Source organism: Melanotaenia boesemani, chromosome 17 (assembly GCF_017639745.1).
Source record: "Melanotaenia boesemani isolate fMelBoe1 chromosome 17, fMelBoe1.pri, whole genome shotgun sequence".
NCBI classification, from domain to species: domain Eukaryota; kingdom Metazoa; phylum Chordata; class Actinopteri; order Atheriniformes; family Melanotaeniidae; genus Melanotaenia; species Melanotaenia boesemani.
Window position 1 is genome coordinate 21544526 of NC_055698.1, and position 27742 is coordinate 21572267.

At 38.8% G+C, this 27742-nt stretch overlaps 1 protein-coding gene across 5 annotated transcripts in view; it reads left to right on the forward strand.

Annotated features, from left to right (window-relative positions):
- rbms3 (RNA binding motif, single stranded interacting protein) overlaps positions 1-27742 on the forward strand; it is a 306045-nt gene that overhangs the window by 267139 nt on the left and 11164 nt on the right. For all 5 annotated transcript variants that reach the window (XM_042011495.1, XM_042011491.1, XM_042011493.1 and 2 more), the window contains 3 exons: positions 6473-6516; positions 11039-11135; positions 14250-14300. In XM_042011495.1, the coding sequence (XP_041867429.1) occupies positions 6473-6516; positions 11039-11135; positions 14250-14300 (192 nt within the window). The remainder of the gene's footprint in view (positions 1-6472; positions 6517-11038; positions 11136-14249; positions 14301-27742) is intronic.

Below are 27742 nucleotides of genomic sequence, written 5' to 3' on the forward strand. Positions count from 1 at the left end.
TCAAACTGCCCCTGGATGTACATGAACTGTCACGTAAATTGCATCTCAAGCCAAATGCCCCACTGAACAGAATATTTCTACCATACATCAGGATGCAGGAAACTTGAAACTGGTTGCAGAATGATAACATGTGGAAACAAGGTTAAAGTCTCCTCACAGGCTGCCAAACAGCCATACTGGAAAGGACACACAGAGGAGACATGGAGAGGAGTACTTCAGACTGGACTTTATAGATGAGAGGGAATACACACACACAAATACATCCACCCACCACGCACCTTCAGTGAGGCTGACAGTAATGCTGAAACGGCAAGGTAGGGGAGACCAAGAGAGATGAAATGTTTGTCCTTCAGAAAACACACGCGCTCTGTGTGTTTGTGTGGGTGTGCTGGTGGTGGATGAGGTACAGCATGAATTCTGTATGGGAGTGTGTGCATCACATGTTCAGCAGCCCTAACACCTCAAGTGACTTGATGTAAAATCGGTTGGCTGCATACAAATGAGTGTGATTGTTTAGAAGCTTCCTTTGGATGGGATTCTTTTGCTGCATATAAACAGCATGCAGTGCCAGTCAAAAATCTGAACGCTGCATGTGTAGTGAATCTGTTCGGACAAACAAGCAGAAAAAGATGCACCAATAAAGCTGTGGTTTGGGATTTTATTGATCAACAGACTTCATGGCCAGGTCCCAACTCAGACCCAAATGCATCTTATTTTAGTCGCCTTCGTTCATGTGTGTTTGTTATGTTGCAACAAATTAACTAAAGTATTTTATACGGTTTCACTCTACACTCTACAACCGGCATACGTTTATTAATATTCACCATTTAATTTTCTGGTTCATTCAACCAATGCCAGTTTTTTTTTTTTTTTTAATTGCGCTTGTGAGTATTTGCCTTTTTTTTTTTTTTTTTTTGCTACACCATATTGTGACAGCAGTCCCGATCTTCTGTCCCTTGGATACCAAAATGGAGAGAGGAAAGGAAAGAAATGCCAACATGTGACAAGAGGCAGGCTGACAGTGACCTGACTGGCCAATAACCTTCCAGTCACCCCAGAAGGAACCCAGTGATTTTGGGTAAATCACTACTGTTGGGTACCAATGCAGTCCAGTCAGGTGTGTGTGTTGCTTTAGTCAACCCCTAACAAGAACAAAACTTCTTTTCATATTTTATGGTTATATTGTTGTAATGATTGGTAGTAGTGACACAAGTTCCCATCTGCTAGCCATTAATATATCTCCTAAACATTACCCATTAGAATCAACTTATCTCAGAGATCTTTTCTTAATTGTCTAGTATATTAATTACTACATTAATTAACAGTTAAATTCATTCATGGTTATATCTTTCATACATCTCAGCACATATTCAAAGTGTGAGTGTTATAAGATTGATCCATAATGATTTCAATGTTGTCTTTCCAAAGGACAGTGGTGCCACTATTATTATGAATGTAGTGTGTTGGGTGTGCTACACATGTGAATTTCAGCTTCTTCATCATGAAACAAAGTTCAGTGTCAGGTGAACTTTGAGAAGATTCATATGACGATTGCACGTTCTGTCAGAAAGTTATTAAAATGGAATTTACCTCAGGTTTGGCTGCAAACAAACCTATGTCGAGTTTCATCTTGAGTGTATGTGTGTATCGTGAGATTTCATAAACACACATGGACTAGAGGGAGATTGAAAGAAGGGCCGAAAAGAAATAAAACACACGCAGAGTTTCTGGAGAGTTCAGCCAAAAGCTGAGCTGAACAAAAACACACAGCCCCACTTTTACAGACATAGTTGTTGCATCTGTTGCTAGCTAGCTTGTAGCTTAAGTCTGTCCAATCAGTACTGTAGTGAACATGTTTTAAAACTTAAGTCAAAGGTTTGTGTGCAGATATTTGTTAACCAATTTAAAATATTTCCTATTATCTTCTTCATTGCTATCTCTCTTTCAGGTGGCCTCCCTCCCACATTACTCTGTTAAAATGTTAAAACTTGACAACACGACTTAGAAGTCGTGGTTTAACTGCTTGAATTCAAGGTTGCGTGTGTGTGTGTGAAGCTGAACATGCCCTAGTGAGCTTTATTTATTAATATGGGTTTCCAAAATTAGATCTGACTCAGACTAAAGAGGTTTTAACAGTAGGGGGTTGTTTTAGTTTCAAACATTTGACCTAAAAAGTGATTTTAGGATCTGGCTCTACTTCAAGGGCTTTTTAGTTTGTTAGGTGGGGTTGTATGAAGTAATTATGAGTCATCAGTGTCTTACCTGCAGGAGACAACAGCAGCGTGCCCTCAGTTTGAAGAATCAGACTCTTTACTAGTGGGAAAATTAAAGCTAAAAGCTACCCTAAAGGGGGTCACAAGAAGAGCTAGTATTTTGTCACCTAATATCACTTCTGCAAATACATTCATGAATTCCATTTGCAAAGACTAAATTAACCTGCAACCTGACCATCAGCTACTTAAATAATTACAGCAGCAAAATCAATCAGCCTTATGGAAAACAATTATCTAATGACAGCCATGCAGGTGACATTGTACAGAACATTCTCAAATGCATTATTGGATTTCTCAGACATGTGGTACAGGTGAGTAGATTTTCCTTCAGCGTGACACAGGAAAATTTACATACTTAAAGAAAGTGGACATATGATATCTGGGTCAGCTACCGATGAAATCCCATTCAACTACATCATCAACACATCCTGGGTCCGTTCACACCTTCCCTTAAAGCTGTAATTGGATCACCAGTGATAACTCGTTAAGGACCCACTGCAATCATGGCTTAAATTTCTAAAGATATCATGTTGAGGGCTTGAGCTTAGACTCAGTGAGCTTTGGTTTAATTTCATCATTTTTAAATTGATCATAAGATTTAGGTTATACAAAGCTAATTCCCTCCAACGGAGCCCCAAAATCCCTTTACTGAGGAAGTTAGCTTAGCAGATTTAGGCTCAATGCCGAAATCTATTATTAAAGTAATTCAACTTTGAACTTTGGTCAAAAAATAGCTGAGAATAATAAAATGACTTTCTATGTTGATACAATTATCATAATAAACCATATCTGTCCTTTTAGAAACTCTATCAATTATCTTAATTGTTAACAATGTTTTTAAAAGCAAACAAAGATGAGCAATAAAATGCATCACTCATGTAGGTGAAACACAGAAGAAAGAAATGTTGGTATCAAGTCCTGTTTTGCCTCAGTGTGTGTTATTAATGGTAACAGGCCACACAATAGATCTAATTTAAACATTCATTGTTATACATTATGCACAGATTGACATCTGCAAGTGCAGACTACATTAGCACCTGGCACACATCTGGTCACAGAGTCACATCACCTTCAGACATCGTCTAGCTGACCTGACAGCATTCAGGCTGCAATGCACTCTGCATAATTTTACACAACAACACAAAAGCCCTTGATAAGTATTGTATGTCCTGCAAGTGTGTGTGCTTCCCTGTGGTCATTGATCAGCTGTGGGCAGGAGAGATGGGAGATAGGCATCACATGTTATTCGGTTATCAGAACTGAGGACATTTCTCACTTCGCCCCCTCTGGCATGCAGATGAAGGAGAGAAACAGCCCACACCATCCATTAATCGCTTTCTACGTGTCGGCTTCTACAGTATATCTCACGCTTCCTGCGATCTTTTGCTTTCCCTCACTCCTCCTCTTGTTCTGTCTTTAAGTGCTCTTTTCCTCTTGCAGTCTCTTTCTCTTTCACTTTGTCTCACTGTGTTTGAAGTCTTCCCAGAGCCCACAGCAACATATGGAGAGAGAAAGAGCAAGTGACTCACTGAGACTGAGAGAGAGAAACAGAGAGGGAACACATTGCATGATCAGTCAGGAGTTGCAAAGGTTTGAGTGCTGCAGGGTGGCTGGTGGCGAGGATTGAGAAATATATGACAGATTTTCTTGTAAACTACCCAAAGTGGGAGTCTGGAAAGTGCTATCTCTCACTGTCTCATGCTGACAAATATATTAGTTACTTCTTTTTTTGTTGTTGTTGTTTAGCACCACACATGCATTCAGACACATGTGCACACAGGCACCATGGGTGCTCATCCCCACCCTTCCCCTTATTTCCACTCTCTCTTTCACCACGACACACAGGAAAAAAAAAAAAAACTTTCAAAGTCACACTTCTCAAGCACCTACTCTTGGGGAATGAGTATAGATGAAAAAGAAAGAGAGAAAAAACAGAAAACATCCTACTTTTCACTCTGTGTGAAAGCCTGACAGATATGTGTGTGTGTGTGTGTGTGTGTGGCCACAAGGCAGGAAAAAAGTAGAAAATTTGTGTATAGAAGGCAAAAAATGCAACGGGGGATGGATAGACGATAGCTCAGTTTGGGTTTCCTGACTGAGAACCGTACAGCGAAAAATAGCGTATATTTGAATTTCCTCATGCAGACACACATTCACGCCTCAGAAAAAGTTGCTTTAAGGAAATTATTAAATATGACTTTGTTATGTTGAAGTAAGTCTAAATTCATCCTGTGAAGCCAAGAGTCCAGTTGAAAGACTGTTAATGCAAAATAATTCTTCACAAATTGCCAGATTAACAATCGACCACAAGGAACATCAACTGTACTGCACTCTATACTTAATGTTTCATCAAAAATTCTGAATCTCCTTGGAGAAATATCTGTTAAAATTCTGTTGTATTTGCTGCAGAAGTGGAGGAAGTTTGGAAAGTGAAGATAATTAGCTTTAACACCTCTGCAAGTCAAGTCAGGGCCAAGCATTTTTCAAGGGGTCTGAATGGTATTATGTCATTTTTTTTTTTTTTTTTTCCATTCTTGGATCAAGCTCAGGAACATGCACAGTCAGTCTGTGTCTTTTCATTTCCTCTCCTTGTGACAGAGCCAGAAGCTGACTGCATCAGTAATCAGTCATTGGCTATGCAGGGTCCCTGGTCAGGAGCTTCTTTGCTGTGGAATTCATCAGCACATGGAAGTAAGGGCAGCACTAAGGGGAGTTTTCAGCCTCACCAAACAGCTGGCCATGTCTGCAGCGGCTATTAGCACGCAGCTCGTGCACGCTGAGATCAAGACTCTCTTGATCTCACATTTGTGAATAGAGGCTACAACCTCTTACACAAAGACCTGCATAAGTTGATTCATAGAACGGGATACTTGTAATGCAGGCGCTGAAGGAAATTACACAAATAAAGTAAAAATGTACACCACACACACCTGTGTCCACACATCCCTTGCACCAGCGAGGGTGTATTCATCCGATGTAGATCCTCTGTTTTTGCTCATTCTCAGGGGTTTGGTCCAGGCTCACTGATCCTTCTGCTCCTCTGGGCCACCATTCCCTCAACTGCATGTGTAGGTAGTCTCTGGAGGAACAAGGGCAAAGGGGGGACAGAATGATGGGGAGGAGAGTAGATTGAGAGATGAGGGGAGTGAGAGATGAAGAAAGAAAAGAAAATGCAAGATTTTGAAGAAGGAGGCAGAGCAAAGTGAGAGAGAGAGAGAGAGGAAGGACAAGAAAAGTGTGTATGTGTGTGTTCTGATGAAATCTGCCATCCTCAGCAGCTTCCCGTTAAAAGAAATCGGATTAGCTTTCCTCCGGGAGAGAACCTTCAGGAATGCAGATGAAGTATTGCGGCGCACAGGTTTCTCCCCTGGACTCTTGGAGGGCCTCACACAGACACACACACACACACACGCCATCATAAGACAAGGACCTCAGTTTTCCCCTTACTCCTTCTCTCTCTAAAGGCCATTTCTTCATTTCCCTTCATTCATAAAAACATGATCATGCGTGATTGAAATAGAAAATGAGCTTCTTCAATACTAATTTACTTGTCCTATTGACTGAACTCTGTCCCACATTGGCTTAGTCACTTGTCAGTTTTTCCAATTTCAAATGAGTTGATTTAAGTTTGATTTAATTTAGTTTGCACAAAAAGAATCAGGATTTAAGTCGTGTTATTCCCCAAGTACAATAAACGTACAGCAAATTGTCTTTGTGACACTGGAATATATCGACAGCTCTTGTCAGGGACATGCAGGGTAGACATGAAAGGTTGTGAGCTCATAAAATGAGCACAAGTGGTTGATAGTGACAGGATTTTAAGTTACTTTTCATATTTGTTTTTATGTGCATCTGTCAATAAGATGTAATGTAATAGTCACTTGGGAGTTTGGGGAGTTATATGAGAAGTTTAATGTCTTCCTTATGCTTACACGCCAAGTTTGAAGCTGGAGTCTGCAGGCAGTGAGTTAGGCAGTAAGATTAAAAAAAAGATCATTTAAAAAAATGGAAAACCACTTCTCCAATACTTTAAATAATAATATGAATAATTTCCTATAATGGAAAAGCAAGATTAACAATGAAAGCTTGTTTTAAGGTGTAATTTTTTTTCTTTGGCTGCTGATTGTTAGTGTCATTTAATGTGTTTATGATTAATCCTGCATTTATTTTAATTTTTTTTTTTTGCTTCTCTCTTTCAGACTGGCATGGCGTTAACATATGATCCTGCTGCAATGCAGAATGGGTAAGAGCTTGATAGTCAATCTGTCCTTGGCACCATCTAATACACTCCCCTCTTGGCTCATAGGGCCTGAGTCAATACTACTGTCATACACAAAGATTAATGTAGTGTCTGCACTTTGTTACTGTTTGATAAAGGAAATCTATATGGACTCCAGGTATTGGTTTTCATTGGTGGGGTTGGATGAGAAATGTGGAGCTAAGTGGGGGAAGTTAAGTTAGCTTGTGTGTATGTGCTTTTTTTTAAGGTCTTTGCGTATGCATGCGTTACTGTGTGCCTTTATGTCACGACCTAATGGTGCTGTGGAAATAAATGGCCCAGCAATGTGTTTTATTTTCCCCCATTCTACCGAGACAGGAAGGGGAGTGCTGAGGCCACCTTCATCTCCCCTCTGGCCTCAGTCATTCACAGGAAACCCCTCACTCCCACTTCCTAAACTACTTATCCCCTTGTGACTCAGAGTCAGTCTTAACCAACAACCTGGATGAAGAGCATCGCTCACTTTACACTACCTGCCACGTAAACACCGCCGCTGCTACAAATCCGCCAAATTGTGATCCCAGAGACATTTTTGTCAACCAACAAACCTGCTAGAAAAGGAATGTTTCATTCTCAAGACATTTTGGCAGGTTTCTGGAAAGTTATAATAATGAAAGTAGTAAGTATTCAGCGTCTCCAAGCAAAGAACTTAAGAATAATGTAAATGCAGAGCTGAAATGCTGCTTCACATTCAGCTCACTGCACTTTGGCACACAGGTAAATTAACCACCAGGTGCAAATCAGATCAAATAATTATGATGCAAATTATCCATTTCTAATGCATATGACTTTATATTCAGAGGCTGAATTTACATTTCCTTTTTTGCATTTATATTTAAAGATTATTAAAAGTATACTTTGAAGAACAGCAAAGAGAAACCTTTTTTTTTTTTTTTTTTTTGTATAATAGATGATTAACTCAAACCTAAATGAAAGCGTCCCCCAATTAGTAGGTGCATGATATTTCCATTTTGTATCTTTTCATGTATTGTTGACATTTGGCTCAATCTCTCAATGTTTAGAAGCTATTATATAATTAGAAGCTATTATATAAAACAAACAAAATAATGCTGTAAACTCTTGCTTGAAAAATAAATAAAAGAATTTGATATCAACAATAATGTCATGCCCATTTTCCAATCATAAAAACTAAAATGATCTCTCTTTCAGTTTAATTTTTTGTTTATGGTTTCTCACTGTTATAATGAAACACACTGAAGTCATTTGGGAGGAATAAAATGCAAAAAATGTATCTTACCCTCGATGTTCTCTGCCTCCAAAAGTACAACTGTAAGATTCCAGGAGCATCCATCCATCCACTTTCTGTACTAATTTAATTTAATTTAATTTAATTTAATTTAATTTAATTTAATTTAATTTAATTTAATTTAATTTAAGAAAGGAAAACTTGAAATCATTGTGTATTTAAAATAAAAACAAGATTTTGTGAGAAATTGTTTCGTATTTACACAGATCTAATTAATCGATTTTCTTATGTATTTACAGTAAACTTCTTGAGTTAATTTAGGCTCTACAAACTGAAGTCATTCCAGTCAACTCAAGTTTTTAAAACTTTTTTGAGGCAACAAAAATATAATATGCATAGTTATTTGTAAAGCTTAGATTTATTGTGTAAAAATGCATGCAAGTGTTCAAATTTCTCTCTTGAACACACCCCTGAAATGACCATTTATGAGTTTATTTCATTTCTTTAAACTGTGTTTTACCAGGTGAAATGTTTGAGAACTGGTTCTCTTTTGCAAACATTTTACCAGGCTAAAAACCCCAGCAGAGAGAGAGAGAAAAGAAAATACAAAAAATACATAGATACACATTAACATATAAACATAACAAACATTGTAAAATCGCGCATCTTGATGCAGATAAAAGAAGAACATGAAAAAAATGCAAAAATAAAATGAAAAATAAGTCCATGATTAATAAGTTAGTTATTACAAGTAAACCATGTCTCGTTTTAAAAGCTATAGGCTATACATGAACCAGTACAATTAAATTATACACCAAGAATAATTCGCATAAACATCATTTATTATTATATTATCCCACATTTGGATTTCATGTCATATTCATGTAGCTTATGTTGTTATCCAAAATTACTCACATGTAAGATAAGCACTGGGGGATGATCTGGAGTTCAGTGTCTTGTCCAAGGACACTTTGTAATGAAAACTGTGAAAGTTGATGATCAAACCACTAACTTTCCGACTGAAAGACAACTGCTCTACCTCCTTAACAACAGCTGCCCATTATTTCAGTTACATTTCTGCTCATTTTGAAGGTCTCCAGGATGCCACACAGTACATTAAGTATAAATATAGTGTATTAACAACATGCGGTGTGAGGGTTGGACTTTGTACTTGGCAAAGACTGTTACACAGCTGCCTTCCAGGTACCTGAGTGACTTTCAGTAGCTTTAAACCTTCAACAACGAGACCCAGTTGTGTAGGCATCCACCTTACTCCTCCGCAATTCCAGGCATAACTTCTTGACATGCAAAGTTTCTGCAAGCCTAGCCTGCAAGCATGCTACTTAAGTCAGCAGCCAGCATAGCAGAGAATACTCTAATTACTAGAATCTACATGTAAAAATAAAAATAAATACAGATTCCCTCCTGTTTTATGCTAATACAAAGCTCAGTTTGATGTGATAAAAACTATGCTTCTCACTTTAAGAGTTCAATAAGGTTTGGTGTTTATTCTAAACAGGCTGCAGGATCAATTCACAATGTGTTGGTGTGTCTTTGCAAGTTGATTTTCTTTCCTGTGGACAAAGAAACCTTTGTGTATTGTGTGGGTTCCTCACTGAGAATCTGTCATTTTATGTAAACATGGAAATAATGAGGGTTTGAGAATTTGAAAACTTTTTTTGTATTACTTCTAGATGAGGAATCTATCATAGGCAAATCTATGGTATTAACTATGTTGCCTACTTGGTATAAAAGGACAGACTTCCATGAGTTGCATCCTTCAGTTACAGTAACATTTAGATAATATCCCAGATGTTTGTGCAAGTAAAAAAAATAGATTTTGTGATAAATTGTATCCTCAGTATGTTCAGAAAGTCAGATGTTAGATAAGCAGCTTCATTCAATGCAGCTTTTTAAGTCTACAAAAGTCCTACTAAAGCTTTTTTTATTAGCTGTCTCAGAGCATAAGTGGCGTCTTCTAGCAGGAAGTCATTCATATGCTTGGTGTGGGTTGAGACATACTGACATTCAACAGTGGATAGAGTTGGAAAAACACTTAACTGATTTATCTAAGTTAATGAAGTATGGCAGTAACAGTAGGGTGTGCATAAAAAGATGAAAAGGATAAAAAATAATACAACAAGATGTGGTGAGAATATTTATGACTAGTAAGGAAAGATACAATGTGGACTAATGCATATTGTCTCTTCTCAAATGAATAGATTTATTCAATGATTTGCAAAGGAGCAGTGGCACTCCATTCTTCAGAAACTTGCTGCACCTGCTGTGTGGAGAAGGATTCATTATTCTCCAATGGAGAAAACAGTTGACGAGGGGGATTGGAATAAAAAATTCAGACTCAAAAAGGCAAAAAAAAGTGTTGCCCGTCACGATCAAGTGACTCCATCATCATCTGAACATTGCTTTGTGAAGAATGAGCAAGAATGAGCATATCATGTTGTCTCAACATGACATAAAGCAATCAGGAAAAAGCAAACTGAAGGTCCAGGGCGGTGTATGCATCGTCTTACTTGCAATTAACTACATTCAGAGCGCTCTCAGTTTGGAGAATCAGAGAAGAACCCTTGCAAAGGAGCTAAACTTACAACTGTTCATAAGGGAAGGGAAGTTTCACCACGTTAAGCAAGTGAAACCTAAAGAATGTTCCTAGCCGTCCCAGGATATGTTGGACAATCACACAGTCGATGAGGTGGAGCAGCATGAGTGTTCTTTGGTTGAGAAAATAAAGAACTACCATCTGGTACAAAAATGGAAAGGTGTAAAATGCAATATATATGAAGCATAAATTTGAGTTATTATTACATTTTTAAGGTTTTAGTTGCTGTAGGAAATTTATTCTTCCGAGTATGTGTCAGCTTAGATATCCCATCTGAATTCCTCCCTGAATCTCCAAACTGAGAGCACTCTGACTGAGGTCTATTGTGGCTGAGTGACTGCTTATAAATACTTCACAAAGCTCTACTTAAAAAAAATAAATAAATGAAAAATATTACTTTAAGCAAAATGAGGGCAGACTAAATATTAATATGAGTTTTTTACTGAAGTTGTTAAGCTGATATCACAAGTAATGAAAAATTCTGTCCTGGATTTAAATGAAACTAAATAGAAGTATCTCCATTAGTGCTCTTTTAACACACATTTTTATCAGGGTAACATAGTTTAATATTTACCTAATAAAACTACCTCTTCTGTGTCTTCTTTATTCACTGTTCTCCACTTGACTTTTCCATCTTTTGTCTCTTTTTCCTCCATTCTCAGGTTCTACTCCTCGCCTTACAGCATCGCCACCAACCGCATGATCGCACAGACCTCCATCACGCCCTTCATCGCTGCTTCCCCCGTTTCCACATATCAGGTAGGCCATATTGCACTCGATTATGGGTAGATTGCTGTCTGCATGTGTAATAGGAGAGTTTACTTTGTGTAGGGAGATGCAAGAGAGAGGATGAGCTGCAAAATAGCATGTGTTCCTCTCTTCTTCTCGTTGTTTTTTTTCAACGCTCCAGCTGTGCTCGATGACATCTGTTTCGTGGGCGGCAAACACAACAGGCATCAGATAACAAGCAACACAAAAAGGTGGATTAAAAAAAAGGCTGACATGAAAGAAAAAAGATGCTTATCAACAGTGAAAGTATGTAGGAGAGAGCTAATAGTTTCGTCCCTCCACTTTTTTAACCTTTTTGTGCTAATACTTATGTTTTCTTATTTGAGTATTTTCACTACCTTTAACACCATCCCTTCCTCTCCTAGTGTAAATTTTCCACATTCCTCCTGGCTGGGATCCGTGGAGTAACTCAACAGAATAAAACAGGAATGTAAAAATCGGCCCAGGAGCAGCAGCCTTTCTCCGTCACTGCACATTTCACACAACATATTTTGCCCAATCTAAACATCAAGAGGCTCTGCCACTGTGCCCTATCGTACAAACTCTATCATTTACCGTCAACTTTGTGGGTTACACAGTGACAGACAGATGAGGAGATGAAGGAGAGATGAAAAAATATATGAGACAGATACGGAGAGAGACAACACGACAGAGGAGGAAGGATTGCTCAAGTAGCAGCGATGGTAAAGGCTGGAGTGGACGGGCAGAGGGAGGGATGTTGCTGAAGGTTGCTGTGCCCCTCTTTGAGCCACGCCTGATTAAAACTCTGGTCCAGTACCTGCAGAATAGGTGCAGGGGAGAGAGGAAAAAGGGAGAAAAGTGGGCCAGGGCACGTCTTTAATCCGCTCTCGGAAGGCTTCCCAAATTGATTTATCAAAAACAATGGCCAGGCTTTTGAGGAATATTAATCCTCACAGTTTCAATATCGGGCAGCTCTGCTGCCGCTTCCTGTAATATTGCCCTTCAGCCAGTCTCAGCAGGAAGGTGAGTCCTTCATCTTCTGCTGAAGTACAAAGAGACTCAGGAACAAGAGAAAGAGAAGACAAGCCATGTAGCAGCGATACACAGTATGCCACACAAAAGAAAACCATGTCCTTTTATGATGAAAAGTATTGCCTTTGTGCTAAAAAATCTCAAGGTGCATGGAAATTACCACATATGCTATTCACTCTTTTATGTTTCTGCTGAGGTGAAATGTTTTAAATGCCAGTTCTGATAGGATTGATTTATCAAATCAGCAAATGACCCATACAGCACCAACAGGAGTGTGCGGTTGTGCTTATAGCTCTAGTAAGCATGAATGATGATTGGCTTTGTTTCCTGGAAAAACAGCTTTGATGATCCACATGACAGGAGCCAGTCCAGACCAGATCACTACCAAGATTTCAGCTGTAGTGTCGCCAGCCAGCCGTGGCCTGCTTTACATCACTGGCTCTGCAGACTGGCTCTCTGGCCGGCTTAATATGCAGCTGGCTGGATGAGGAGCTGGCTGGCTCACTTAACTAGCTAACTGGCAGGCTGTTTGGCTGACTGGTTAAAGAGGAAGCCAACTGGCTGACCGTGCGGCAGAACGACTGACTGACCAGCTTTTTGGCTTATTGGCTGACAGGCTGTTTTAAATTGTAATACAAGCTGTGAAGTTCAGCCAGGGGTAGGGATCGTCTTAGGTTGTGCACATTTTACCGTTCACTGTCGCTGAACCCGATACGATTGTATAATGGTGACTTACCAACTGCTGTAACCCAGTAAAGCTGTTTTTAGTTCTTTTCAGGAAATGGAGAAAAATTGAGTAAAAATACACCTCACCAAAATGTTATTCCACTGCATCTCGCATTTTTATTTTATATATTTTTTAAAAGCGTCACAAAAGAATAAGAAGGCTCAGCCAGTAAATGCTCTGATAAACATGGGATCAGCCTTTCCCACATTCTGAGACCTGTGTTTTAAATAAAAACCAGAGTTTTACTACTTTTCTCTAATGATCCTCTTGATCTTGGACAGCCCAAACCTAATGTGGAAGAGTCTTAAACCTGAGTAGCATTTAGGTCTCCAGCTCTTTTATCAGTGAAACTAACAGATTTCAGGTGTGCATCCTTTTCAGAGGTCTGGGATGTTTTAAAGAAAGCACAGCAACAAAATTTAATGGATTATTTCTTTTTTTCTGGGAATTCTGGCTGATAGATTTAGTCTAGTCTTGCTAACAGACAAGCTAAATTCTCTGAAAACACACTACATCGGCTCCACCTTGGCGGAGGATAAATCACATGATGGTCATGCAGTTTCATAGTTAGAAAATGCTCAAGATAAGTGATTAAAGATAAGCTTTTTCTGTGTCAATCTGCTGTCTCGTTTAGCTGGAGAGAATAAATATTGTCATGTGTAAACAAGCAGACTTGGCTGCATGTTATAGGATATTTGCCTTGTTTAGGTGGGGATCCAAATCACGCATTTGTGTTGGCTCAGAGGATTGATTGCTCTTATAGCAGATTATTCCTTGTTTGCCTTTGTTTAATCTAATCATTTTACAAGGATCTGCGGCCAGTCTGTGTGCTTGTCAGTGACAAGCTGTCTAATTCCTCCCTCCAGCATATCAAAAAGCTGTTTGTTCATCATCCATTCCTTTAGCTTCTTCGTACCTGACACCATCTCTTTAACTCAACATTCACATTTGTAAATTGATGCCTGTGTATATTTTCCTCTGGCAATACCTGGTCATGTCGCTGCGACCTAATTTATAGATAAAAAAATAAATTGCTGTTGCTCTTTTGTGAGTCTTCTGTCTGTCGCTTGAAGATTACTCACCTTTCTTGAAGCGGCACCGTCTCAAGCAGTAGTACTAAACTAATAGAGTAGCAGGTGGGAGATTTGTTGTCTCAAGCATTTCAACTTCTTTTAATATTTTATTTGGCGTAATCATTGTAAGTATGAGCCATTTTGGTGCATTCACTTAAAAACATCTATGCTGACGGCTATTTGAACATTTTTGAACAGCCTTTATTGCTTTAAGTGGATAATATTTGGATCAAAGACTGATTAAAATTGGCATTTTTACCATCATTTCACTCTTTTTCTGTTTCTCCTCAGGTCCAGAGTACATCATGGATGCCTCATCAACAATATGTTATGCAACCTACAGTAAGTACTCCACCAATCACATTTCAGTCTGCGCTTTGAGTCCCACTGTAATTTTCTCCTGTCTTTACTCTCTACACTGTTTCATGAGGAGTCAAAAAAAGTTTGTGGAGCAACTTTTAAAAAGACATTTGTTTTATGTTTATACTGAAAATAGTTTACAATGTGGAATTTCATATATATTTAGTGCTGTATTTCTGACTCATTGAATAGACTGTCTGGAAAAAGCATTAAAAATATTATCCTTCTGCTGCAGGTCAAATGTTAAACCAACTAAACTGCATGAAAACCTCTTATGGCTGAACGATTACACTATTTTGGTGTGCACTTACCAAATTAGACTTCTGTGGAGCACATTATCCAATTTTGATAGCCACATGTTTCCATCTGTCTCAAGTATGCAAGCACATTTTTTGGTTTTAAGTTTATAGGTACAGGTTATGCCAGTAAGGGATGTATTTACCAGACCACATCACAAGGCAGACATTTTAGATTGTTGCTCAAGGTTACTCACCCAGACAGCAAAAACAAGAACAAAAAATCATATTAACTAGATTTGGAACTCAAGCCACACGTTTATTTTTCCTTCCTATTATTATTAATAATAATAACAACAACAATAATATAATAAAAATAGTTATTATGAAGGTATTTTCTTATTTAGAGGTTGTGAAAAGAGTAATACATGCAATTTAGCAACTCAATATCAAGTATTGAAATTATTGTCATTTAAAAAGAAAATTAATGGAGAAAAGATATATTTAACTTTTGCAAAAAGATCTGATTTTTATGCGCATTAGGTAGAAACAACTCAGCTCAATAGTCCACAGACATCTTCTTCACAGTTTATTAAAGTCATAAGTACTTATCAAGGTGTTATTATTTATTAAGGCCTCACTCAAACCCTCTGTCTTGAATGTTTAAGTGAAGCAGAAAAAGAATCTGTATTGAGTTTAGTCATATCACAAAAATGTGTCATTACTTAGTTCTTAAAATCTGTTTTCAGAGGTTTCCACTGAAGTCACTGATCAACAGATCTCAGACCAGCTCAAATGAACCACACTGTAGTGGATGAGTTAACAAAAGATGTTTGTTAGTGGCAGGTGTTGAGTTATTCACCCATAAGCTTTATTCTCTCATAAGGTGTGTAGCTTTCTAAATCTCAGTGGTGCAGTGTTGGTTCTGCATGTTCATCCAAACATTAGTGATATGAAATCCTTAACTTTGCCCATTAATACACCAAATCAGATTTTTTGAATTGGTGTCAATCAGTCTGTTGTGTTCAATTTCAACTTTTCTCTTTATCAAATCAATCCAGTGGTTCCAGAGACTCTGTCGGAACAGTTAGCTAGCTAGCTGTCAGCTACACAGCTACAAGGCAGATGGCGCTTTGCACCATCTGGGCTGGCATTTGCTTGCCTTCAATACCTTTCACAGAAAAATTATTTTAACTCTTCAATTCAATGCAAAACAGTTCTCAATCTTTTGATATGCTTGGAGCAGTTATTTTCTAGCTTGTATAATGTGTTTCCAACCCTCCAAATTTGCTTTATTTGGGCATAAATTACTGTCATTTTACCCTTTTCCTCTTTGATGGTTTTTTTTTTTTTTTTTTTTTTTTTTTAGTTTTTTAACCATAACTTTTCTTTATTTTACTGTTTTGATTGTATCTGGCTATTTTGTGATTCTGTATCTTTTTCTAGTGTTCCTTCCAACACATCACAAATCGGAAATAATTTTTCTAACAACTTTACGTTACATTTAACTTGTCTCCAAAAAAGTGCTAATGGTGATTTTTTTTATTAGTTCCTGATGATCCTGTCTCTGTTGTAGGAATAACTGCAGTTATGCATAATGATATTACGGCTGTTGTGCCATTCGAAACTCTTTGGCTTTGGGGATTCTTCTGTGAATCCTTCTGCTGTGGGCAACCATGTGAGGACGCAGGAATTTAATAATCTCAGAGGAGAGGCTCCTTCAGACACCTGTAAAGAACAAACACAGCTTTGGCTGCTGTTAACGTTTTATAAACCTGCATTCTGGTCTCATGTACAGCATCTTACAGACAGGCCTCAGTATTTGCCTTTGGCAACTGCAGCAGATAAACTGTACTTTTTGTGCTCGCTGGCATGTTCGTAGCTTGATGCTAGTGCTGAAATATTACCCAAAAATGCCTTATATCCGGACTGTATAATCCATATAGCTCTTTTTAATTATTGAGAGGATTTTCGACTTGTTCTTGTGCACATGCTATCATGCTTTGGTTGCTTGCAATAACAGTCTATTTAATTGTTATTTGTTGGTGATATTTCTTTGGATCAGAATAGATATTCTAGTTAATAACAGTAATTTTTGTCGCTTATGTCACTGTAAGCATTAATAATATCAGATTTTATTGTTATGCAAAACTGCACTACCCTGATATTTTTCAGCCTAAGCAACCATGGATGCCACAGACCACCTCCAAACTATGGCACTGTATGAAAATGTTTGCCAGATTTGCCTCCCTGATGTTTTTATAATAAAGAGCATTAGCAGTTAAGTAAATTTTTTCCAGGTTAAGCTTTTTATTGATCCTAGCACCACGACTGTTCTTGTTTAGTTGCTTAGAGGTTTTTAAATCTTTCTGCCAAAGGTCTTAGTGTTTGCTTGAGGCGTTTTTGTTCCTCCTGAAGCACATTCAGTCATTTTTGTTCTTCCTTGCTGTCAGTTTATTGAGAAAGTGAGAGCGCAAACAATTCAAAAGGCCTATGTATTTTATTCTTTACAACCATAAAATAGCATCACTTCATCACAGCTGCTGTAAATACATTTCCTACTGTTACTGCTTTATACTTTAATGCACTTCAATTGAAAATGCACTGGAGTATTGATGTGCTGTACTATTGTAAAACATGTTTCTCATTAAAACAGGCTGTACCCCAAAGATGAGCATTATAAAGCAACACACGTAATCAGTATGTAAATATTGCTCTGCGGATATAACTTAATTTACAGAACAAGTTATTTACTCTTTGAAAAAGAAATGACCACCCTGAGGATAATAGTTATTTTCACTAAAGTTACCTGTAATGAATCACATTGCCACATAATTTAAATTTAAAATATGCTTTTATATCAAAGTTCACTAGTCTGTACTAATGAGGAAATGAATATGCAAACAGATGAACCTTACAGGTTGGCTTTATGCCCCAAGGCAAAAGTTTCTTGCTGTCTAGTGCAATATGGTTAAGTAACATGTTTTATACACTAGAAATACTAGATAACACCCTGAAAGTTTCAATATAACATAAAAAAAGAAGCACTAAAAACCTACTACTTGTGGATAATCATTCACCAATGTAAAATGAAAGAGTTACACAAACCAACAAATTAGGGTTCAGAGATGCAGCAGGAGTCTGTAAAATGTTCCTGTTTTTCTTAGTTGCTGATGTTTCATATGAAAGAGGTATTCTTGCCTCAAGCAATCTGTGAGTGTCAGTTATGTTGTAAGCTTCAGCCAAGATCACAACTGCTTGTGAGTCCATGGAAGTGAACAGGGTAACGCTGGACTCTACAGCCTTAGGTCCAGCACTTCCTCGCTGGAGGAGAGCTCAACCAGCCGAGCAGCTCCCCCGCTGCGGCCATTTACCACTCAGTCCTACCCATCTCACTTCCTCTCCCACTGTGGGACAGTGAACATGTAATCTGGTCACAGCAGGCCACCACACACACACACACACACACACACACACACACACACACACACCATGCCCTGCAGCAGCTGCCCTCTGAGAGACTCAGTTTGCCTTTCAGCCACGCAACCTAAGTCTTTTCTGCAGGTAACTCACCTCTTCTCTTCTTTCCTGTTCTACTTTCCTATTTTCTCAGTCAGGTGTGCACTTACCTGGTGACACAACCAGGTAAGTGCACACCTGACTGACAGGGTTATACACTATTAAAGCAAGCTGGTTGGGTTTCGCTGCTGCTCCTAAGTCTGCCTGTTGTGAGAGTGTGAAGTTATGGGCGGGAGACAGCACTGACAAAATGAATGACAAGGAACATCTGTACATCTGCATGTGTGCGTGCATTCTTCTTCTGGTCTCAGACTGTTTAGTCATGTGTTGTTATGGTTTGTCTGTCATCTGGTAGACAAAATATACACAGCCTCATCATCTACAGTATGTTTGTGTCAATGTTCATGTTTGTCTTCACATGTTCGCATGCTCTGTTTATGTTTCCTGTTGCCATATGTGTGCTTCATTCTGGTTATTCCCATTCAGTATGTGCAATGCCTGATGGCCATCCGTCTTCCAGCCCTCTGTCATGAGGCCTCTTGGAGTGCTTGGCAATAGCCGTTAACCAGCAACCACATTGTACTGTGGTGTACATCCCATCATGTGTTGATGCCAGCAGTAGCCATGTGGCCATATCTGTCCCTGTGGCCCTGTCCCCATTGTCTTCTTGCGTCTTCCTGTCACCAAACGGCTGCTCGGCACAAACCCCAGCTGTCACTGCCGACAGTGGATCATAGCTACCAATCTGTCCCTCCCCATCACGACCAACGCTCATACCAACTACCAGCTACGTACACGGCCGACCACTCTTCACACACACACACAGCCATCAGCTCAGTGAATCACAACAAATTAACCAAGCATCCTAGCTTCGGGTGCTTGAGGGGGCCACTGAAAACATTAAAAACCAATTGATTGCGCTGCAATTTGGCATCTCCCTTCTTGTGTCGTGTGTTAAATCAATGGAGCGTTGCGCAATGGTGCTCCTGGTGTCCGGACAATATGGAGGCAGCCAAGCATGGAAGGGGAAGAGGTCACAGCCAGCCAGACAGATTGTACAGAATAGAATAGAATACTGTAATATTTGAATACCACATGGAGGCAGACACCCTGAATGGAATACTATACTCTTTTACTGTTTGTCTTTACCAATATTTCTCTTCTTTGTCTATAGTGTCAATCAAATTAAAGTATGAAATGTCTCAAAAAGATCATTTAAGACAAAAAAGAGTAGCATACAGTAAAACAGTTCAAATATCCTCAATCCTTTTCTTAAGTTCCTGTAAGTTGTTAAACACTTAAACCACATCACCAGAAACAAATAAGCAGTTCATATAAAAAAAAGTTAAAAAGTTAAACATTTTACTTAAAATGTTGCATTCACCAGAAGACTTTTCTATAAGCAGCTTACAGTTTAGCCAGTGTGAAGTTACCAAGAGTTAGAAATGTTTTTAGTTATTTATGTCTGACCTCAGTGTGAGGCCACTCTGTTATTATGGTGTGCAAATATTTATTTTTCTCATCCATCATTCAATTAAATCTGGGGTGAGTAGCTAATCTTGGCATAAAAAAAACAGACCTGACCCTTGGGTTAACAAATTTGAACTTTTAGCTTGTCCAAGCTAAACTTGATGCATCCAGGACGTCCACACAAAGGAAACCATGAACACAGAAAGCACAGCCATGCACATCTCTCGACAGTATTTGTTTTAATTAATTTGTTTGCTTTATTAACAGGAAACCAAACTTACAAATTACAAATTAGCAAAAAACAATACGTACACATTTTTGCTTGTTTGCAGCAGATTACAAAGAACTTTATCAGTTATGAAGCTGTACCCCTGGCTGGTTGCTATTAGCAACAGAAACTGAACTGAAACCAGCTGTTTTCTAGAAACAATCCACTCATCACAGAGGTAAAGAGAAAGGTGCTTGACTGATCATACTCTGGCATCATTTCAAGCCCACCTGTATTACAACTTTGCATCATGTAAAAATGACAGGTAGGCCATAAATAATGTCCATCACTTGAGCATATATCACATTTAAGAAACTCAGCAAACTTAACTGTTCTGGAAACATCTGCAAAGACCAGTTTCCTTCATAAATGGGGATGTCGCGTTCTTCATGCAAACTCAATCCACTTTTAAAAGGCAGCAGATGCTGTTGTTGGTTTAAATTTCATTGGATTTTCCCAAAAGGCTCTTTGTGTTTATTGTAAGACTAGATCTTTTTTTACGCTTGTTTGAAGAAATTTAAAACATGCCTCCTTTAGAATCTGTTGAATAGTGATTTGTTTGAAATAATTGGCAAGTATTTGTAGGGATGCATAGATAAAGCAGTGTAAAATCTGGATCAGCTGAACTTAACCAGCAGCAACCAGTGGCACCGGGTAATGTTTATCTGGTGTGTTATTGAAAATAAATGTAATCATTTTCAATTTTGGTAGGCCTCAAAAAGATTTTAGACATTTTTCTAAGCTTTTTTTAGGTTATTGAACATGGACTGAAATACATAAAACCTCTGCTGTTGTATTTTAAAATCTATTTTCAATGATTACCTGTCAATAAAGGGAAAATAAATTACAAAAACAGTTTGTGCTAGGCGGTAAAAACCAGGAAAAATAGTAACTTTAACATGGGTATCTGTGTCTGCCCAGAATTTCACAATCAGTACATCCCTAAATGTGTTAAATAACAACAAACCAAAGTGCTGATCTGGACATAAAGTTGATCAAGAGTTGGTTTATTGCTCAGGAACCAGAGAGCACCGTGCCTTGTACTGCTTCAGCAAAACTGTGTGTTTGTATCTAACTTGATAGATCTCTTGATATGAAACTGGACTTCATCCACAGATCAGCAAGTTCTTTGTTGGCAGTGACAAGAGAGTGATTAGAGTTTAGTTTTAATTATTTCTTTATCCAGAGTTAATGAGCAAAAGCTCTCAATGTAGAACACTCTCCTCTTCCTGTTCCCTTAGTTTATTGTTTGTCTTCTCCCTCCCAGATGTGTGCTGTGTTTATCAGTTAGGTTGTCAGAACTGTAGGACCACTTTTGTGTTTATGTCCTCTGCTTTAGTAAACAACCTCCGGAGAAAACTGAAGAACTAAAAGCCCCAAACAACAAATACATATGTGCAGCTCACACACAGATGCACAACTGCCTAAACACACATATTGTCTGAGAGCAGAACTCATTCCACATAATGGTAAATCTCACTGAGGAACAGATCATCAATCAAATACAGACTCTCAAATTCACTTCACACTAGCTCACAGAGCCGAAGTAACTGCTGCGCCAGCCATGCGCAGCATTGCTGTCTTTCTCTGTGACTTATCCATCTTTTTTTTCTTTTTGTTTCATACTCTGAGCTGTATGTGTGTCAAGTGTGCATTTGCCAACGTGCACTGGCTCCTACATACTGGAGGTGAATTATTGAATTCCTCTCTGTTGCACCCCAGCCAATTCTTTCTGGCACAGCTTTTGAATGGGTGCTCGCCGGGCCTCTTAGAACTGAACCATAACTATCTGTCCTCATCAGCTAGGGGTGAATCAGAGCACTATCTGATACCCATCTCCCCGCTTGACATTAAAAACTCTCCACGGATTCAGAGGGGGAACATAATGTTGGTCTCACGGATTTGACTGCAGAGGCAGAATTTGAGCCAAGCCTGCATTCGTCCTTGGTTGCTCTCACTGTCATTTCTCTCCTTTCTGTCTTTCCCATCCTAACTCTTTACTTTACTATACATCTTTTTTTCTCCCTTTAAAAGATACTATATTTATTCTAGATGTTATAGAATCCTTCAAAAAATGACAGATGAATGAGCACAATCTACCAATGAGGAATCACCCTCAAGTGATGATGTGACAAATGGAGTTACATGCTTCATGATGCACCCTCACCCTTTTATACACACTATATATGTACAAATATGCTCACCAGAAATCTGTCCAAATACCAGTGTAGCCAAGTTAGTGGTTACTTCTTCAAATCAATTAAAATGCTTAAAGTTGCAAGACATCATGAAAAGAAACAAACAGCATGAAAGTATACCTTCTAATGGCCAAGTAGTTGCATAAATCATAAATTACATTTTCAGATGTAATGTTAGACAACAGTACCTCGTGGTCCACCTCCTGTCATTTTAAATATTTTAAATCACAGCATTTAAAACGCATCTAACTTGATATGTAATTCAGTTTGCATCCAGTCAGAAAGAATCAATAAAGGGAAGCAAAGGTTTATCCTCCATCCATCTCATAGTCATTACGCTGAGGAGGACACACACAGTAGATAAACATCATTGTCAGAGATGAGAAATTCCTCATCTGTATCAGGTTCCAGATGTCAGTCTGTTAGTGTGTACTTTTGTAGACCTATAGCTGATTCAATTTCACAGTAACGATTCTGTTTTCCCTACAGGTTTTTCTTATGTTTGTAATTAAGATTTTCTAAGCTTTTAAATAAAATAAAAAAAATCCATTATAAATTTCCATGTGATTGTAAAGACGAACATAAACCGCTACCCACATCACTGTCAGCTTAGGAGGCGTCATTCATTTCCTTTCTTGAGTGTCCACTTCTTCATCTGTGCTGTCTTAGCCGAATAAAATGAGCAGTTTGCTCTCCTAACTCGGTCTAAGCCAAGTTACTGTATGTCTCATCGAAAGACTGTGTTGTTAATAGTAGGGCGACCCTGGAAGTCTGTTCGCCCCAAGGAGGGATTCATGCTGCAGATTAGGGTGAAAGACTCAGGATGCCAGCTCCCTTTTCAAAGCTTACCCAAACAAAAAGCTGCCTGAAGGCATCTGGGAAATGTGGTCAGAGGGAGGTAGGTAAGGGGAGACTTATGAGTACCATGCTGAACTTTGTTACAACAGAAACACAGAACAAGATGAATAAGGACACATACACACCGTTCAGGTGGTGGAAGACTATTGAAATTCAACCTTTATTCATATTACTTTTCATAAAGAATAACTGGAGGTTTTTGGCTCCTGTGGAGTCAGTTTCATTACCTACAGTGTATTACCTTCAGGTGGGCCAGCTTGTAGTCTTTGGGGTCTGTGGAATTCTGTATAAAGTTACCACTCAATCATCAGCAGATGTTCTTTTACACCAGGCTTCCCACCCAAGAATGACTGACCAGACTTAGTCTCTTTATGTGGGTCTGTGACCACAGATGGAGAAATATCTTTGCAGTCCTGAGGCTTTAGCAGAATTATTCAAACCCTCCCGTACTCATGACACATTCCCACTGACACAAAATACACTACTACGGCACACCAGCGTCAATATCCCGACCACAGAGACTCACGTGAAGAAAAACAACTGTCAGTTTTGACGTGGAATGTGTTGAGTCGGTCTTCTCTCATGTAAACGACACAAGTGATGCATTGTTTTAGTGAAAGACCGGCAAAGACAGCCTTGATCATTGTTTAGTGTTCTTTAGGCTTTTTATGTGTCTCTGCTCCCCCTACCCCTCAAAACTTTCATATTTCATTTGATGAAGAGCACATTCAGGGTTAAAATGTATAGCTGATAATGATCACACATCTTTACCAGGCTGGCTGAGAGTTTAGGTACATTATTTGGACAGTGCACCATGCTGCTTTTAATGATCAGATCCGTCTTTGTGACCAATGAAATGTCAGGACCTGCATGGTGAGAATTACTTTCCAACCTTAAAAATCTGGTCTTCTGACTTATTTTGATGGCACACTAACATTCATTATGTACAATTTTGGAGCTGTCACTGCCCTGCAGCATCCCAAGGATGAGAAACTGCACTTCACAACATTTTCTTCCAGCCCAGAGCATCACATTACAGCTACATTTCACTTTTTTTGGCACACTGTCACACACCAGCTACTGGATATCAACATATTGACTGCACCATGGCTGATTCAGTAAATAATGCAAGAGGACATCATCAGATGGTGTGAGGAACAGAACCAAAGTGACAGAGCAAGAAACAAGAGTGAACATCAAAATGACTTTTACTGGCTGGAAAAAGCTCAGAGAAGAAACAGGATGCAAAATAAATTAAACTTCATTAAGAAGTTATGTAGTCGGGCTTTAAGGCTTTAAAATGTCTAGAAATAACCGTGTTTAGATACATTATACATCCATCTACCTCATATACTGTGCAGCATACCTTTGACAGAAACCCTGATCCCACCTTGATGTTGCTCTTGTGTTTACAAAAATGGCTTTCACCAAACAATTTAAAAAAATCTTCCTCCAAAAGTATGAAAAAAAACTTCCCAGTTTGATTCTAGTAGCCTGAACATGCTGCTAAGCTAACTGCATCTTGTGTGTGTGGATCCAGACCAGAATGTAAATTACTTTTACTGCCTGCTGCTTGTGGTGGACATCCTTCAGCCATTATAGATCAGGTAGTAAAAACCATTTGTGTGACATTTATGCATGTGTCCCACCTGTTTTACAGTTTTTACTTCTAATCTGCAAACGTAAAGAGCAGGTCGTTAATATCAGCTGATACTGATCAGTGCTTCATCACCCAGCATTACTGTTTACTTGTAATGAGTGCTCATTAGAAACAATGCTGCTCAGAAGTTGCTTTGTTTTTGTCTTTTTTATAAGATTTCTTATTTACTGTTCATTTATTCAGGTTGTTGAGAATATATCAGTGTGTTTTACAACTAGGGTGGTGATATCACCTCATCTCCTCTCTACAGCAGGATCAATACCACCAAATCATGTGCATACATTGAGGAGCTCCGCAAACATCAGCTCATACATTTGAGACAGATACGTCTGCAGCATCCCTTAACGTGCTCTTTCTCCTCTCGTACACACACAGGACAAATCAAAAACATATATTGTCTATTTGTGTCAATCTCGTTCTCATTTACTTTCCTCTCTAGCCTGTCAATGGACTGCCACACAACCAGCACTCACATGAATACACACACACACACACTAAAACCCACTCTCTCACAGACACTCAGGCTCACAAACACAGAAAATCGAAATCACAAATCGGCTTAACTCTCCCTGACACGTCTGTGAATTAAGCTTTTCCGTTGCTCTCCTTTTCCCATTATAAAGGCATTGTCAGACGTTGAATCAGTAGCGAGTAGCCCACAGCTCCTGCTGTTTCGCTCTTGCTCTTCCCCTTCTCTTTACTTCTCTCTTCTTCCTCCTCCTTTCTTCCTTCTCCCTCTGTGCACTCTTTCATCTTTTCTGTCTCAGACTTTCTAAGTCTTACTCCTTCCTCTTCGTGTCCATCTTTCATTACCTTCTTCCACATGACCTCCATCAGCTCTTTCCTTAATCATCTTTCTCCTGTCCTCACGCTGTCTTGCAGTCTCTCCCCTCATTTCCCTTTTCCTATTCTTTATTCTCCTTTTGCTGCCAGAGTTGGAATAGTATTGAGTGCAAGGCATTTTGTATTTGGTGCAAGTTTTTGCTGATTGTTGACTGTGGCTCTGATTTATCATAATTTTTCCAGTTCAGATTTGTTTACAAGTAATAAATACCAAGTAGCATGGATTATCTGATAAAGTTTTCTGTGTGTAGAATCCATCAGTCTATACACAGAAAAGTTTTAATATCAAACTGGCCCACCTGAAAGCAAAACACTGTAGGTTTTCACCTTCTTCTTGTCCACCATCTTTTCCCTTTTCTGCCTTCCTGTGGGTCTTCTTGCAAACTTAAAAATGTGTGCTCACAATGACTGTTATCATCATTGGTTGCTCTCACTGTCTCACTGGGGGCATATGTATATATATATATATATAGATATATAGATAGATAGATAGATAGATAGATAGATAGATAGATAGATAGATAGATAGATAGATAGATATATATATATAGAGAGAGAGAGAGAAAGGTGCTTCTTGCTAAATGTTAGCTGGGACAGGCTTCCGGTCACTGTGTCTGACTCAACTGAAAAGAATACAAGAGCTTATTATCATGTTCTGCATAATGACCCATTAATTTGAGCCAGATGTGTTGAAGCAAGGAAACATCTAAAACCTGTAGGATAGTGGCCCTTGAGAGTTAAAGAGCCATTGGTATATTGTGTTGGAACTTCCCAGTTTATCTCATTATTAAAGTTTTTTTTTATGGGATATGTCAGCTATACTTTGTCATGTTATTTACTCTATATTCTCAGCAAGCAGTAAAGGATTTAATGAAATGACTTTAGTTAGTTTCTTTAAACTGTTAGCTTTATTATTACAGCTACATCAAAATGTCAGTACACTTGTGCATTAATGATACCTCCACAGGACTGTTTTCTTCTTCTTGCTGGATTCATGCTTTTACTTCCTGCTCCCACAACATGTATGTTTTCATACCTTGCCCATGAGATTTGCATTTTGGTCCTACAGGACCCAACAGATCCAATCCCTATGTTGCCCTCTAATATGAATCACATGTCAAATATAAAGTGCAATAAAATTGCAACAGTTTTTGCATTTACATAACTAAGTTTAAGGGCACCCAAGCATAGGTAATTAACTTAGTCTTTCTGACAGACTCAGCTAAATTTGGGTTTGTACTATAAAGTTCTCCTTTAATCTTCCCCTTGTCTTTATTTGTTGAGTCCAACACTTTGTTCGAAGCTGAAAAAAGAGCTGGAGCCAATACTTTAGGAGGTTTTGTGTAATTGTTGATTGCCTGTGCGTACAGCCAGCAACATTAAAATTTAACCAATCCTGTGCATGTTTGCAAGCCAGCCATGCGAAGATGAAGATGAAGTCCTATCAGAGCCTAAAAAATTCATAAATATTTTTCAGTTAAGTATTTAACATGATTTTCATTACTTATTGCATCTTTTTAACCTATTTCTTTCAGCAGCAATCGTCCCAACACTTTAACTGCACTTAGTTTAAACGTCCCTAACAGCTGGTGCAACAGGAGAACTTTGCTACACTGATCCACCCAGTTTCTTTCTATCTGTGTGGGGTTGTAACTTCAACAGGAATCACATGAAGCTTGCATATTGGGTTGGAGAAGGAAGGAGGGAGAGAGACAAAAGAGGAGGTGGAGAAGGGAGGAAAGAGAGTTAGCTGGCTGTGTTATGAATGCAGGATGTAGACAAGCAGAGCGATTCTGACAGGCTGTGTCTGCACAGTTTGTTCTCCAATAGGCCCACACACAGTCACCAGTGGGGTGCACACATGTTCACGCTTGCAAACATGCACTATTGAGCTGCACACACACAGACAGACACTGTCAGTCAAGTTACACAGTGTGTTTAAGGTATATACAAACCAAACTTACAGTACAGGCACATACACAAAGTGAGAAGAGAGGCGAGCTGAACAGAGGAGAAGGAGTGGTTTTAAATGTGTTCCTCCCAAAGCTTCACTGCTGAGGAAACGGAGCTATCATGACAGGAGATAAAAGAGCAACAATGGTTTCGTCACTTTCCTTCATGTTTCGCCGCAGCGTGAAAAAGAAGCTTCTAGCGTTCTCATCCGCCCGTTGGGGAAAACATGCTGTGCATTTACCAAAGGGGAGGCTCAAGAGTGAGACAGTGAGGAGGGACACAGAAAAAGCCTTCCTTCCCTGCAACCAGTGAACCAGACAATCCCACGGTGCAGATATATCAGCTGCATGAAGACAGTAGTGTTTATTGATTTAAAAAATGTGCCTGTGCTCTGTTGATACTGTCCCTCCTTTATTTCT